Source organism: Lolium perenne, chromosome 7, assembly GCF_019359855.2.
Source record: "Lolium perenne isolate Kyuss_39 chromosome 7, Kyuss_2.0, whole genome shotgun sequence".
Taxonomy (NCBI): Eukaryota; Viridiplantae; Streptophyta; class Magnoliopsida; order Poales; family Poaceae; genus Lolium; species Lolium perenne.
The window spans coordinates 86525327-86542516 of NC_067250.2; the positions used below are offsets into that span (position 1 = coordinate 86525327).

The 17190-nt window shown below is 42.2% G+C and overlaps 1 protein-coding gene across 1 annotated transcript; it reads right to left on the reverse strand.

The window, feature by feature from the left end:
• Positions 1-143: 143 nt before the first annotated feature.
• LOC139833632 (uncharacterized) lies at positions 144-16133 on the reverse strand. Its single transcript, XM_071823960.1, has 2 exons — positions 15995-16133; positions 144-1202 (listed from the first exon to the last, which is right to left on the reverse strand). Exon 2 carries the CDS (start codon positions 1125-1127, stop codon positions 144-146), a length of 984 nt encoding a protein of 327 aa, XP_071680061.1. The 5' UTR covers positions 1128-1202; positions 15995-16133.
• Between the last annotated feature and the right edge of the window lie 1057 nt (positions 16134-17190).

The following is a 17190-nucleotide window of genomic DNA, read 5'->3' on the forward strand; positions in this document are numbered from 1 at the left end:
CCAAGTCATCATAAGCATCATGCATTTTTTGTTCGTAAAATTATTTTATTAAAACATTATTTTATCGCCCAACAATATTCTCTCCTTTTCATCCCAAAACTAAATATATATTTTTCTAGTATTTTTCTGGTATGAAAAGTATTCTAAACTGGTTTATTACTAAACAGGAAAAATAAGATAAAAGAAAACAGTTTTAAATAAAAAAAAGGGGAAACCAGCCAGCCAACCGGCCAGGCCATGTTACCCAGCCGGCGGCCCAACTTCCGGCCAAGGCCCACCCCGGCCAAAAACCCTAGGAGCCTCCCTGGCCATCTTCTATTCCCACCCCCCGCCGCCGCCCCTAGCCATTTTGCAAAAACCCCCTCTTCCCTTTTCTTTTTTTTCCTCAGGTCCTCCCACCATCTCTCACACACTCTCTCCTCCCGCACGCGTTCTGGCCCGACCCCGAGCCCCGCTCGCTTCCTCGCGCCCGAGCGCAGCCGCGCGCGACGCCATCGCCTCCACGAGCTCAAGCCGCAACGCCACCCCGGCCGCCTCTGCTCCTCTCCATCCTCCCGCACCGGCTGCCGCCACGAGCCCCGCGCTGCTGCTCTTCTGCATCGACCGCGCGTCCCCGCCTCGTGCTCTGCTTCCCGCGGCGGCTGCGCATCCACGCGCCCTCTTCCCGGCTCCGGCCGCCGCCCCGCAGTACAGCAACACCGACGCCGGCGCCCTCCTCTGCTTCTTCTCCAGCCGGAGGTGCCCCTGCTACCCCATCGTCCCGCACGACGCGGGCCACCGCGCGCACCTCGACCCCGCACCTCCTCCTCCACCGCGGAACGTGTTGCAGCCAACCCTGAGCTCGCGAACGCCTCCTGCTTCGCCTCCATCCTCTCCAAGTTCTGCCCCGGCCTCCATCCTCGTCGACCAGGGAAGCCGTCGCCAGTGTACCCTTGCAGCGCCTCGCCCTCACCTTGATGCTGCTTGTCATTGTTGGCCTCCACACGCGTGTGCACGCCAGTAGCAACTTTGTATGTGCTTGCCCGTCTGCTGTTCGACCATATGCCTGGCAGGACGTGGTCTCCTCGCTCCCATCTTTTTGCTGACCAACCAATATATTTTCTGCCCGTGTAGAGCCCTTGGCTCATCGCGCCGATGAACGACGGCAAACGACAAGATCTCCTTCACGGATACTAAGATTGACCCAGCTTCATCATCCTCCCCTTCTGTCAACACCCGGATTTTTAAGTCCAAATGCCTATTATACCGTACATCGCAATCATAGGAATAATGTTTTTGCGAGACATAATAGTAAGTAGCATAGAGTTATCATTTATTACAACACATATTGTCTTACAACCATAGATCACATGATCCAATATTACACGAATATATTGTTCAACAACACAAATAGTAGCGGAAGCGAAATAGTAGTGGACTATCTATTCCACAGGCAACGCTTGACGTTAGAAGACGATCCTAGTTATCGTAGACGTCCTGTTGTCCGTCATCCTGATACTGGTGCTTTCCTTCATAGTCTGACATTTGAATAGCCAGGGCAAAGCCATGAGTACTTTTAAAGTACTCGCAAACTAACTCTATGATAAATACTCATTAAGTGTAACAAGGGGTACTAAGCTCTAGGTTTATTTGCATAAAGCCAAGTTTTAGTTTGATAAACATTTAGTAAAGCCTTATCATGTGCTAGACTAACTCAAGTGGGAACATTAGTGTCATTCCCACAACTCATTATGGTTCACCATAATATCACCTTTCAATTCACCATTCATTTCTAGGATCAAAACATTTTAATGATAACGGAGATAGTATGGCCTTTCCAATCGTCCGTAACCGTGGACACGGCTATTCGAATAGGTTTAACACTCTGCAGAGGTTGTACTCTTGTGCCACAACTTTTGATTACATCCGTCGAGGATAACCCCGAATCATCGTAACACAGTACGCGGATCATCAATCGAAACCTTTCACTTATATATGCTATTATGAGCACCTCTCCCCATGAGCTTGGCCTCCCGGTGGAAACCGCAGTTAACCCCGGGAACTGCACAGGGCTTGGGCCGTACATTCACCTCATTTCAACATCATTCCACACTTAACGGAGGCAGCCGCAGCGTAACCCATATGATGTTTGTTCAGAGGGAACCCATACTAAAATACACAAGTTTCTAGTTAAGCCCTACCCATAATCAGGTATTGTGGGGGTACTTGTATAATTGGAAGGGTATCGCATTCAAACCCAATTATCAATTTTATCAAAAATCACCATCTTCTCTTGTTCAAATCCACCTCCACTTTAATTTCTTTCAAAGTCATTTCACTTCACCATGTTCCCATCTAGAGTAGTCAATTTTAATTGATTAGCACTAGCAACTAAATGAGGGGTGCTATCTAGCTTTGAGTTGTGCTAATCTAACTTCAAGTATTGTTCTACTCTAGACCAAGTGAATCATAAATCAACAAGTACTTTGAAATAAATAAGCAAAAGTAAATGTAGGTAAAAACATGGGATAGGTAATACATAAAAGTAAAGTGTGATGGTGCCTTTGCTCTTATAGAGCTAAGCACTTGTGTTTAGCAAGGGTTAGCTTGCCTTGAGCTGGGTAGTTATCGAAGTTCTCTTCTTCTTCCTGAGAGTAGGCCTCCTCCTCTTGGTATTCTTCGTTACTAGCGTCTATATACGAATACGAGGTATAAATACTAAACCAAGCTCACATACCAAACTAGAAACACTCAAAAGAGTTCACACACTAATCCTATCATCAATCAAACATGGCATGGTGGATTATTGGATTAGTCTTTATTTAAAGAAAATAGTTTCCTCTCATTATTCCTATTTCTTAAATTTGGTATGTAGATCCTTAGGGGAATTCATTTCTTCTCATTACATCTTATTAAGATTTAATCTCTTCATATAATAATAAGGTATGAAATATAGGTTGACCCAAAGTCAACATTTCATATCTATTATATGTGAGTATAATTTAATTGAAGTGCTACACTTCACATAGTTTTAATACTTAACATTTAAATGAATTAAAATCTCTAAGTAATAATTCTCAAGGGTTCATTAGCCTAAGTCATTCCCCCTGGTTATATTACTTAGGATCAAGATTTAAATGAGAGGTAGCTCTCATATTAGTTGTTGAGTTTGAATTCCAATTTCAATTGCTTTAGAATGGACTACATAGCCATTTTATTTGATCTAGTCCATGATCATACAAATAACATGTCTATATTATTGCATAATCAATTAGAGGACATCATTTGTGATTTATTAGAATTGGAATCAATTCAAAATCTATTCTGGTTAAATTTTAAATAAAGTTTGAATGTTCAAAAGTCCCTGTCTTGTCTTTTTTATCAAATTAAATCTACTATGAATTTGGAGGTGGGGCCAGTGGCATTTGTTAGATAATTTCATGGGCTTTCCAACGGTATAAAGTTTGCTAAATTTGGTTTGGCAGATTTCAAAATATTCAAATTTTACTAAACCATCAGCAGGACATTTTGAATAAAGATTAAATCCGAATTTGAATTGATGGGCTAGGCGGGAAAGCTAAACGGGCCGAAACAGATTTAAATCTCACTTCGCAGCCCAACTAGCAACTGGTGCGGGTGGGCTGCCCTGACGAGGTGGGGGCCACCTGTCAGCGGCTCTTTAAACGCCGAAGCGGTACGCGCGCGTTAGGCCGTAGGATTAGAACAGAAATCAACGGTGCTGGAGCATCGTCGTCTCCGACGAGCGACGGCTCACTGGCGGCGAGCCTAGGGGGTGGGAGAGCCTACCAGGCCGTTGCAGGAGTCTGGCAGTGTGCGCGGAGAAGTGGAAGTAGATGAGGAAGAGCTTGGGGCAGCGGCGGCGCTCGGGGAGGCTCCAATCGAAGCAGAGCTTCCGCGGGCTCCGGCGGCTTCGAGCTCTCGATTCGAGCAGCTCCGGCGAGGTGGTGTTAAATTGAGGTGGGGAGAGTGATCAGTGAGGAGAGGAGAGCAAGGTGTGTGAAGAGATGGAGGGCTGAGGTGCTCTATTTATAGCGGGAGGGAGTGGCCGTGAGGTGCTGCAAGGTCGTGTCGACGGCGTGGCCTCTCCGTCGATCGAAAGGGCAAGGCGAGGACAGCATCTTGTAGGCGTCGTCCTGGCGATGCTCGAGGAGTAGCTGGCGCAGCGAAAGGGTGAAAGGATGGCTCGGGCGCGTGCGATGAGTGCGGCAGTACCCGCGGTACTTCGCCGGCGAGGACTGATGACCCACAAGTATAGGGGGTGTATCGTAGTATTTTTGATAAGTAAGAATGTCGATCCCAACGAGGAGCAGAAGGTGTTGACAAGCAGTTTCGATGAAGGATTCACTGTAAATGCTCACAGACAAGTATTCAGGGGGTTTTGATGTAACAGTTGAATAAAGTACGAGTAAGTAAAGTGCGAGAGTAACAATTGCAGCGAGTGGCCCAATCCTTTTTAACACAAAGGACAAGCCGGTTTGTTTACTTATAATGACCAAACGTTCTCGAGGACACACGGGATTTTAGTCTAGTGCTTTCGCTACATACGGCTAAATAATCTTCATTGTTATGATAAGTGTTGTGTGGGTGAACCTATGCTAATGTACCGCCCTTCCTAGGACTAATACATACTTGTGATTATACCCCTTGCAAGCATCCGCAACTACAAGAAAGTAATTAAGAATAAATCTAACCACAGCCTTAAACTCTGAGATCCTGCGATCCCTCCTGCATCGATATACCAACGGGGGTTTAGGTTTCTGTCACTCCGGCAACCCCGCAATTAGCAAACGAATACAAGATGCATTCCCCTAGGCCCATAAATGGTGAAGTGTCATGTAGTCGACGTTCACATGACACCACTAGAAGAATAACACCACAACTTAAATATCACACCATTGAATATTACTCAACCATAGTTCACTACTAACATTTAGACTTCACCCATGTCCTCAAGAACTAAACGAACTACTCACGAGACATCACACGGAACATGATCAGAGGTGATATGATGATGAATAACAATCTGAACATAAACTTGGTTCAATGGTTTCACTCAATAGCATCAACAACAAGTAGAAATCGACACGGAGAGTTTCCCCTATCAAACAATCAAGATCAAACCCAAATTGCTACGGCGGTGACGGTGTCCAGCGGTGATGACGGCGGTGATGATGGTGGAGATGATGATGATGGTGATGGCGATGATGTCCAGCTCGATGACGGTGACGATGGCGTCGATTTCCCCATCCCGGAGGGAATTTCCCCGGCGGATTCCTGCCCGCCGGAGAGCTCTTTTCTCCCTGGTGTTCTCCGCCCCGCAGAGGCGGCTGTAACTCTTCGCGAGGTACCCTCTGTGGCTTAGGTTTTCGGGACGAAGGATTTCGCGAAGAAAAGGAGGCGAAAGGGGTCGTGGGCCCCCCAAACCACATGGCGGCGCGGCCAGGGCATGGGCCGCGCCGCCCTAGGGTGTGGGCCCACCCTGGGTCCTCCTGGCCCCTCCTTCTGGCTTCCTTCGTCATCTTGAAAAATAGGATTTTTGGTATAATTTCCTTCCACAGTTGATCTTCCGAAATATTGCGTTCTGACGGTGCTGACGGTGCTTGATCCTCCAATAATGATGAAACATGCAAAATAGATGAAATAACATAAGTATTGTGTCCCAATATGAAATATATCAATGAATAACAGCAAATTATGATATAAAATAGTGATGCAAATTGGACGTATCAACTCCCCCAAGCTTAGACTTCGCTTGTCCCCAAGCGAAACTGAACTCGATAGACAGGACCACATGTTTATGGAGTGAAGAGTCGATAAATAAAATACGGACAAGAAGCATCATATCCATTCACACAGGACATTATAGTAAACAACCTCTCATAACTCAACTTGAAACAAGTATAAGGTAATCACAAGTAAAGGTGCATAAGAAATCATAATTGGTGATGGCAAACTTCGTTCTTGGTCAGAGAACAATTAACAGATTATATTTATCTCATTGAGCAGCGCTCTCATGTTAAAGTTTATAAGGCACAACTTGCATACTCAATCATAATGGTCTCTTCATGATCATTGATAACTTGCAAAGGTATATTCATTCAGATAAAACTTGTACTAAACAAGGAAGAATAAAAGACATGATGAAGCAAATCACAATATAATGGTTTGATCACAACTACTCAAATGCTTGCTTGAGATGGAGGGAAATAGGTTTACTGACTCAACATAAAGTAAAAGACAGGCCCTTCGCAGAGGGAAGCAGGGATTAAATCATGTGCTAGGGCTTTTTCAGTTTTGCAATCATATAAAGAGAATAAAAGTAACATTTTGAGAGGTGTTTGTTGTTGTCAACGACTGGTAGCGGGTACTCTAACCCCCTTGCCAAACAACCTCCAAAGAGCGGCTCCCATATTATTTTCATTTTGTGTGGCACTCCTTCCAACCTTTCTTTCACAAACCATGGCTAACCGAATCCTCGGGTGCCTGCCAACAATCTCATACCATGAAGGAGTGCCTTTTTATTTTAGCTTTATGATGATGATGACACTCCCCCCAACCTTTGCTTACACAAGCCATGGCTAACCGAATCCTTCGGGTGCCGTCCATCAATCACATACCATGGAGGAGTGTCTATTTAGTTTAATTAATTTGGGACTGGGAATCCCATTGCCAGCTCTTTTTGCAAAATTATTGGATAAGCGGATGAAGCCACTAGTCCATTGGTGGAAGTTGCCCAACAAGATTGAAAGATAAAACACCACATACTTCCTCATGAGCTATGAAACATTGACACAAATAAGAGATACTAAGTTTTGAATTGTTTAAAGGTAGCACATGAAGTATTTACTTGGAATGGCAGAAATTACCATGTAGTAGGTAGGTATGGTGGACACAAATGGCATAGGTTTGGGTTAAGGTTTGGACGCACGAGAAGTATTCCCTCTCAGTACAGGTCTTTGGCTAGCAAGGTTAATTAGCAAGCATAAGAGTCGAGGGAAACAAACAAATATACATGTGATAGAAACAATCATGCATCTTCCTTGTAAGCACAAACAATCTTAACTTCAGAATAATAAGCTATGAGCTAACAAGAAAGACAATGAAACATCTACATGTATTTCTCTTTTCTACTTAAACCTCAAAGTGTTGTTGCTATTGACCAATGCTAAGTTTGCCAAAACCAAATAGATTTATTTAATGCTCCCAAAGTGATACCAATACTAACAACAAGGTAAATCATATAGTAGAGATTGCAAACTAAAATAAGATGTGCAATATGTAAATGATAAGACTTCTCATTAATATTCCATAACGATAACTCACACCAAGGGATACATAGATAACCAACTAAAGAGAGATACTTCCAACTGCAACCCATCTTATATGATAACTTCCCTACTCATGATATGACACTACTTGATAAATAAAAGTAAAAGGTAGTGATAATGTGATACCGCGGCACTCCCCCAAGCTTGGAACAAACCAAGGGGATGCCAATACCGATGATGAATTACTCCTTTGGTGATGGTGGTGATGAATTCCTGACAAGCTTCTCAATAAGCTCCTGAAGCTCGTCAATCCTGTATATGAGATTGCGAATCATCTCTGAATTGTGCTCGACGCGGTTAAAGAGTCTGTCTGACGGCGAGTCCCAGCTCTTGGAGTTATTTCCCCACTCTTCAGCCTCAGGCTCCTTCTCTCCTGCAGTGTTAGAGCGATCTATATCCCACTGGCTAGGCAATGCTGCCTTGGGAGTCCCTTCAATTTGATTATTGAAAATTAGATTGTGGAAGGGGTGATGAGTGCCTGATGGAGATGTTTTCGGAGCTAGGTAATGACGTGGAACCCCTCCTCCAGTGCGAATTCTTGCGCTCTTGTTTGCACTAAAAGGGTTGTCCACCACCTTGATTCTTGCGATAGTAGCACGCGGGTGTGCGCGCGAATCTTCCTCCACCTCTTCTTCATCCTCTTCCTTGACGTCCTTGTCTTCCTCTTTCCACCCAAGATCTCGATCTTCTTCATCCGGAAACTCCTTGCCCTTGTTCTTGGAGACCATGGTGCTTCTAAACTAAAAACAGATCCTGGCAGAAACAGCTCGAAACAAAACACGTCGAGAAAACGATATACGGACCTCCAGGGGTCCGGGGGATTATATAGCAAAATTTTTCGCGACACAAGGAAAGTACCAGATCGAACCAGAGTCGGAAAGGGGCGACGGGGCGGCCAAACCATAGGTCGGCGCGGGCCCAGGCTTGGCCGCGCCGGCCTATGGTGGCGCCCCCTCGTGCGTCCTTTCCACTCCGTTTCGAACTCGTAATTTTTCATATTTTCCAAAAACAGCAAAAATATTGTTCAGAAAGTAAATTGCGTACTTTTCATTACCAGTACTGTTACCTATTCAAAGTCGAGTTCTGGCGGACTGTCAATTTGCCCTTTGATGAAAGCTTCCGGTGTTTCCACTTGAATAATATCAACATCAACATTATAGGAATCACCTGAGATATGATGCTTGAGTCTTTGTCCATTCACCACTTGCGTGGCATTGCCTTGGAGAGAGCTAATTTTGATTGCTCCTGAACGATACACCTCCTCGACAACATACGGTCCTTCCCATTTCGAGAGTAATTTCCCTGCAAAGAATCTGAGACGAGACCGATACAATAGGACTTTATCCCCAATATTAAATTCTCTTTTGATAATCCTCCTATCATGCCATTTTTTAACTTTCTCTTTAAAGAGTTTAGCATTTTCATAAGCTTCACTTCTCCATTCATCTAGAGAACTTAATTGCAACAACCTCTTATCACCGGCAAGTTTTGGATCTTTATTTAATTCTCTAACAGCCCAATAAGCTTTGTGCTCTAGTTCTAAAGGTAAATGACAAGCTTTCCCATAAACCATTTTATAAGGTGACATTCCCATGGGATTTTTGTAAGCAGTTCTATAAGCCCATAGTGCATCCTTCAATTTACTAGCCCAATTCTTTCTAGTTTTATTAACGGTCTTTCCCAAAATAGATTTAATCTCTCTATTTGATAATTCTACTTGACCACTAGTTTGAGGATGATAAGCGGAAGCAATTCTATGATTAATACCATACTTAGCAAGAGTTTTTCTAAAACCTCCATGAATAAAATGAGAACCTCCATCAGTCATAATATATCTAGGTACTCCAAATCTAGGAAAAATAATATCTAAAAGCATTCTTAAAGAGGTCTCACCATCAGCACTTTTTGTAGGTATAGCTTCCACCCATTTAGTAACATAATCAACAGCAACAAGTATGTGAGTGTTACCTTCCGAAGACGGAAAAGGTCCCATGAAGTCAAATCCCCAACAATCAAACGGTTCAATAACAAGAGTATAATTCATAGGCATTTCATTGCGTCTGGAGATATTACCAACCCGTTGGCATTCATCGCAAGATAAAATAAACTTTCTCGCATCCTTGAAGAGAGTTGGCCAATAAAAACCTGATTGTAGAACCTTTTGCGCGGTTCTTTCTCCCAAGATGATGTCCTCCATAAGCACTACCATGACATTTACTCAATATCTCCTGTTGTTCATATTCGGGAACACATCTTCGCATAATACCATCCACTCCTTCTTTATATAAGTGTGGGTCATCCCAGAAATAATGCCTCAAGTCATAAAAGAATTTCCTCCTTTGCTGGGCTGAAAAGGTTGGAGGCAAGTACTTGGAAACAATAAAGTTAGCATAATCAGCATACCAAGGACTGTCTCGCGAGCTCACCTTTATTACAGCCAATTGTTCATTTGGAAAACTATCATTAACAGGAACAAGATCATAAGCAATGTTTTCCAATCTAGACAAATTATCAGCAACAGGATTATCAGCACCTTTCCTATCTACAATATGTAAATCAAATTCTTGCAAAAGAAGTACCCATCTAATAAGCCTCGGCTTAGCATCTTTCTTTGTCATTAGGTATCTAATTGCAGCATGATCAGTATGAATAGTAACTTTTGAATCAACAATATAAGATCTAAATTTATCACAAGCAAAGACTACAGCTAATAATTCCTTTTCAGTTGTAGCATAATTTCTTTGAGCAGCATCAAGAGTTTTACTAGCATAATGAATAACATTCAGTTTTTTATCTACTCGTCATTCAAGAACAAATACTACAAAGAAAATCACTAGCATCACACATAATCTCAAAGGGTAAGTTCCAATCAGGAGGTTCAACTATAGGAGCAGTTGTTAAGCCTTTCTTAAGAGTTTCAAAAGCTTCCTTACAATCATCATCAAAAACAAATGGTACATCTTTTTGAAGAAGATTAGTAAGAGGCTTTGAAATCTTGGAGAAATCTTTAATAAATCTCCTATAAAACCCAAAGATGACCAAGAACACTACGAATACCTTTAACGTCCCTTGGATAGGGCATCTTCTCAATTGCTTCAACTTTAGCTCTATCAACTTCAATACCTCTCTCAGAAATTTTATGTCCCAATACAATTCCTTCATTAACCATAAAGTGGCATTTCTCCCAATTAAGAACAAGGTTAGTTTCTTCACATCTCTGCAAAACTTTATCAAGGTTTCGCAAGCAACTATCAAAAGAATTCCCATAGACGGAAAAATCATCCATGAATACCTCTACAATACTTTCACAAAAACCATGAAAAATAGCAGACATGCATCTTTGAAAAGTAGCAGGAGCATTACATAAACCAAAAGGCATGCGTCTATAAGCATAAGTTCCATAGGGACAAGTAAAAGTGGTTTTCTCTTGATCTTTAGCTTTAACAGCAATTTGTGAGAACCCAGAATAACCATCAAGAAAGCAAAAATGAGTATTTTTAGACAATCTTTCTAGGATTTGATCAATAAATGGTAAAGGGTAATGATATTTCTTAGTAACTTTATTAACTTTTCAAAAATCAATGCACATTCTATACCCTACAACTACTCTTTGAGGGATGAGCTCATCATTATCATTAGGCACAACAGTCATTCCTCCTTTCTTGGGAACGCAATGCACAGGACTAACCCATCTACTATCAGCAATAGGATATATAATACCAGCTTCAAGAAGTTGTAATACCTCATTCCTTACCACTTCCTTCATCTTCGGAATTAGACGACGCTGATGTTCAACAACAGGCTTTGCATCATCTTCCATATTAATAGCATGTTGGCAAATAGAAGGAGAAATCCCTTTCAAATCATCAAGAGTGTAGCCAATAGCTCCTCGGTGCTTCTTCAATATTTCCAATAACCTTTCTTCCTCAATCTCTGAAAGCTTAGAACTAATAATAACAGGATATGTTTTCTTATCATCAATATGAGCATATTTAAGGTTATCAGGCAAAGGCTTTAAATCAAAAACAGGATCTTCCTTTGGTGGCGGTGTTGTACCCAGATCTTCCACCGGTAAATCATGCTTGAGAATAGGTTGGCGAAGAAAAATTTCCTCAAGCTCATCTCTTTCTTTCCTAAAAACTTCACTCTCGCTATCCTCCAAATGTTGCTGCAAAGGATTGTTAGGAACAAGAACGATAGATGCACACTGTTCCATTTTAAAATCATTACTAGGCAAATCAGCTTTATAAGGAGTTTTGGTAAATTTAGAGAAGTTAAACTCATAAGATTCACCAGCAAATTTAGTCAAAATTTTCTCTTTCTTGCAATCTATAATAGCTCCACAAGTATTTAGAAAAGGTCTACCAAAAATAATAGGACAATAATCACTAGCAATGAGAACCAAGTACCAAAAAGTCAGGATATTTAATCTTACCGCATAAAACTTCCACATCTCGAACAATACCAATTGGAGAAATAGTTTCTCTATTAGCCAGCTGAATAACCACATCAATATCTTCAAGTTCACAAGAATCAATTTCGTGCATAATCTCCGTGTAAAGCTCATAAGGAATAGCACTAACACTTGCACCAATATCACATAATCCATAATAGCAATGATCACCAATTCTAACAGATAGCATAGGAACACTAGCTTGTTTGGGTTTATTAGGATGTGAAACAATATTAGAAGCATCTTCACAGAAAATAATATGACCATCCTCCACATTTTCAGTCACAAGATCTTTAACTATTGCAACAAAGAGGTTCAACTTTTATTTGTTCTTCGTGTTCTACAGGTTTCTTTTCACTTTTATGAACCGCACTATTTATAACAGAGTACTCCTTCATTTTAGCAGGGAAAGGAGTTTTTTCAATATAAGCTTCAGGAATAACATGATCAGCAGTTTCAACTACAACGCATTTATTAATAGATGAATCAATTTTATCTTTATACGGTTCATGATACTTATCAAAATTCTTCTTTGGCAATTCATAATGAGAGGCAAAAGCTTTATAAAGATTTGCAGCAACTTGAGAATCAAGACCATATGTAGCACTCATATTACGAAATTTATCAAGATCCATAAAAGCTTCAATGCATTTATAATCATAAATTATACCTGATTCTCTATCCTTGTCGTTCTCCCAACCTTCGCATTTTCTTGGATCCGATCAAGAAGGTCCCTTTTAAACTCTTCTTTGTTGCGTGTAAATGATCCAGAACAAGAAGTATCCAGCAAGGTCTTGTCTTGAAAAGAAAGTCTTGCATAGAAATTATCAATAATAACATTACCAGGAAGCTCATGAATGGGGCATTTGAGCATTAAAGACTTCAATCTCCCCCAAGCTTGGGCAATACTCTCTCCATCATGAGGCCAAAAATTATATATGCGATTCCGATCCTTATGAATTTCACTTGGAGGATAGAACTTAGAATAAAACCGGGGCACAATATCATTCCATTCAAGAGAATCCCCATTATCCAGTAATTTATACCAATGCGCCGCTTTACCAGACAGCGATAAAGAGAATAGTTTCTTCCTCACTTCATCCATAGCAATACCTGCACATTTGAATAAACCGCATAATTCATGCAAAAACAGTAAATGATCACCGGGATGGACAGTTCCATCCCCTTCATAGCGGTTATCCATAACACGTTCAATAATTTTCATAGGTATTTTATATGGTATTACTTCCTCACCTGGCGCCTCATCCACTACCGTTGCAGTAGTAGTAGATTTCCCAAATAAAAATTGAAGAGAAGATCTCTCCATAATGACTTATAGCAAAGCAGTGAAATAAAATCAGCACAACAGGAAAGGTTTTCCTTACCAATTCCACTTACCAATAGCGCTTCACTCCCCGGCAACGGCGCCAGAAAATAGTCTTGATGACCCACAAGTATAGGGGGTGTATCGTAGTATTTTCGATAAGTAAGAATGTCGATCCCAACGAGGAGCAGAAGGTGTTGACAAGCAGTTTCGATGAAGGATTCACTGTAAATGCTCACAGACAAGTATTCAGGGGGTTTTGATGTAACAGTTGAATAAAGTACGAGTAAGTAAAGTGCGAGAGTAACAATTGCAGCGAGTGGCCCAATCCTTTTTAACACAAAGGACAAGCCAGTTTGTTTACTTATAATGACCAAACGTTCTCGAGGACACACGGGATTTTAGTCTAGTGCTTTCGCTACATACGGCTAAATAATCTTCATTGTTATGATAAGTGTTGTGTGGGTGAACCTATGCTAATGTACCGCCCTTCCTAGGACTAATACATACTTGTGATTATACCCCTTGCAAGCATCCGCAACTACAAGAAAGTAATTAAGAATAAATCTAACCACAGCCTTAAACTCTGAGATCCTGCGATCCTTCCTGCATCGATATACCAACGGGGGTTTAGGTTTCTGTCACTCCGGCAACCCCGCAATTAGAAAACGAATACAAGATGCATTCCCCTAGGCCCATAAATGGTGAAGTGTCATGTAGTCGACGTTCACATGACACCACTAGAAGAATAACACCACAACTTAAATATCACACCATTGAATATTACTCAACCATAGTTCACTACTAACATTTAGACTTCACCCATGTCCTCAAGAACTAAACGAACTACTCACGAGACATCATACGGAACATGATCAGAGGTGATATGATGATGAATAACAATCTGAACATAAACTTGGTTCAATGGTTTCACTCAATAGCATCAACAACAAGTAGAAATCGATACCGGGAGAGTTTCCCCTATCAAACAATCAAGATCAAACCCAAATTGCTACGGCGGTGACGGTGTCCAGCGGTGATGACGGCGGTGATGATGGTGGAGATGATGATGATGGTGATGGCGATGATGTCCAGCTCGATGACGGTGACGATGGCGTCGATTTCCCCCTCCCGGAGGGAATTTCCCCGGCGGATTCCTGCCCGCCGGAGAGCTCTTTTCTCCCTGGTGTTCTCCGCCCCGCAGAGGCGGCTGTAACTCTTCGCGAGGTACCCTCTGTGGCTTAGGTTTTCGGGACGAAGGATTTCGCGTAGAAAAGGAGGCGAAAGGGGTCGTGGGCCCCCCAAACCACATGGCAGCGCGGCCAGGGCATGGGCCACGCCGCCCTAGGGTGTGGGCCCACCCTGGGTCCTCCTGGCCCCTCCTTCTGGCTTCCTTCGTCATCTTGAAAAATAGGATTTTTGGTATAATTTCCTTCCACAGTTGATCTTCCGAAATATTGCGTTCTGACGGTGCTTTTTCCAGCAGAATCCTGGCTCCGGTGCTTGATCCTCCAATAATGATGAAACATGCAAAATAGATGAAATAACATAAGTATTGTGTCCCAATATGAAATATATCAATGAATAACAGCAAATTATGATATAAAATAGTGATGCAAATTGGACGTATCAAGGACGACGGTGACTAGGCGGCCGCAGTCGATCGATCATGTCCAGTGGCTAGAGGGCACAGAGGCGGTGCTCGACGCAGTGGTAGGCTTTGCAGGGGAGGCGTAGGCTGCTCGAGCGCGCGACGTACCGGCGTGTCCAAGGCGCGCTCACCGCGTCGACTGGCACGCTCTGGCACGGTTTGGACGCGTGTGTTCAGGCCAATGCCGAGCCTTGGCGAGCATGGGCTGTGTACCGTGATGTTCCTTATGTTGCAGAGATGCTCCAGGACAAGGTGGTGCTGAGAGAGAGAGGCTAGAGAGAGAGGTGCCAAAGGTGGCCGGCATGGCCATGGCATGCTTAGTTTAGGGTTTCTTTTCCCCCTTCTCTCACTTTAATCGACCAAGGCAGGTACTGGGATGATGCAGGGGATGTAGGAGAGTGTAATGATCACAGGTTAAAGGGGTTTAGGGAAGAAACCAGAGGGTAATAGAGTGTAACACCAATTTGGATTAATGCCTGCCAAGTGTTCGACACAATGGCCGCATGAACAAAACTTTTGAAATTTGAAATTCTTTTTGGTGGATCTTAAACATATTAATTATGGGTTAGAATGGTGGTGGTGGGGTTCAATTTGGAGTTGTTTTGCAAAATGGCAAAAGTGACATGATCTTCACTTTATTTCAGCATCCCTACTTGTCACCTTTATACTGGTCAACCTAGTCAACTCTAGCCATGGTGGTCAACATCAAAGTTACTCACCTTGACATGGTCTTGGATGACATGGCTTTGGTTGACCAAGTTTAGCTCAAGAAATGAGAAAACCAGAGGGGTAAAGTAGTGAAGAAATTATTTTGGTGACAAGTGACCATTATCATATGTATGTAAGAATTTTGATTTCCTTGTGTTTGATTCTTGATCCAATGATGCAATTGTGTTAGTTTATCATATTGAAGTATTTTACAAGCAAGGGAGCAAGCAATTATGGCCTAGGGTGAGGATTTGCAATTTGGCATATTGTGTATGTAAGGGAAATATGGGTTTTTCCCATTTTCTCCAATTCTCCTCAATTTAGGGTTTGATGATCTTTGTTAGGGTTCAATTAGTAATTGTTAATCATACTAACACTCATCATGGCAATTGCACAAAAGAAATTCACTCAAATGCATGAACCTATATGTGACACTATATGCATAGAAAAAGTTTTTGTTAATTGCAAAATTTTGACTTTGGGGAAATTGTCTTTCTTGTTTATTATGGTTGAAACTTGGGATGTTACACCTTCGAACCCGAGGACATTGGTGACTATGCCACTTCATTTCTTTCCGGAGATCTTCCTCAGATGTGCAATGTGAGACCCCGACCAAAACTAACCCTATTTTATAAATATGGAACCTATCTATCTCCTTATATCAAAATCACGTTGCATCGCACCACATATCTTGTGGGTTCGGGTAAATAGAGATTCACCTAAATAACTAATTATGGAATTGTGCGGAAATTATTTATTGTGTCCCGGTTCCATTTAAAATTGCGTAGCTCACCCATGCCATGTCTTTACGATGCTAATCAACATTTAATATGCGGGATAGATAAACAACTCAAACCTAATAATTGTTTGATCGGGGTTCCGATCCCGCTTAATATGGATAAGTTGCATCGCATCATGTTTGCCATGCCATGCATATCGTATCATGATCATGTCGATTCTTTTGCCGTAGTAGTAAGATGTACATCCGTTGGTTGTTGTAGCGATTTGCTTCTTTCCGGATAGGATCGCGAAGTGGTGTTGTGAGATACGACAAGTCCTCCGGATGTTCCTCGGTAATCTTTAACAGGCAAGCATTTCATAAACTCCTGTCTCTGCAGGAGTCGTTCCCCTATTTTATTTTGCCTTCTCCCTTATGCTAGCCTTGAGTTGTGTTCTTGTCATGTGTCCTATCCACTTGTTACCTCAAGCAGCCCATATTGCCACCACCACTCTCCTACAGCTGTTGTATGGTTATCGGGTCTGCCTTGCGAGTCGTAGTGCATGCTAGTGTTCTTTATATCTCGTTACCGTTATCGTTATCTTATCGTGTTATCTGTTGGAAAATCATGACACATGGTTTATGGATATACTGTTGGAGATACACATGCTTTACTTAATTGTTAACAACTAAAATTGTAAGCAGAGGCATCTGTGAGCCCCTTTGCGAAAGCATCGAAACTTTGACTCGCTAATGTCCTCTAAGACCCGAGTTCTTGTTATCTGTTTCGAGATTGAGCGCTCTACCCGTACGTGGGGGAGTGGGACCCCCATCACCCACTACCTTTCCTCGAGTCTGTTTATTGGGAGCCACAACCTTGGTTTTATTTGGCCATATGCACGATGCACGATTTACTTCCTGTTGCCTTCGGGTGTTTATATTATGTACTGTACTCATCTCGTGGAACGATTAGCGACAGTAGGTTGTTCACACTTAGCTTAGCCGTTG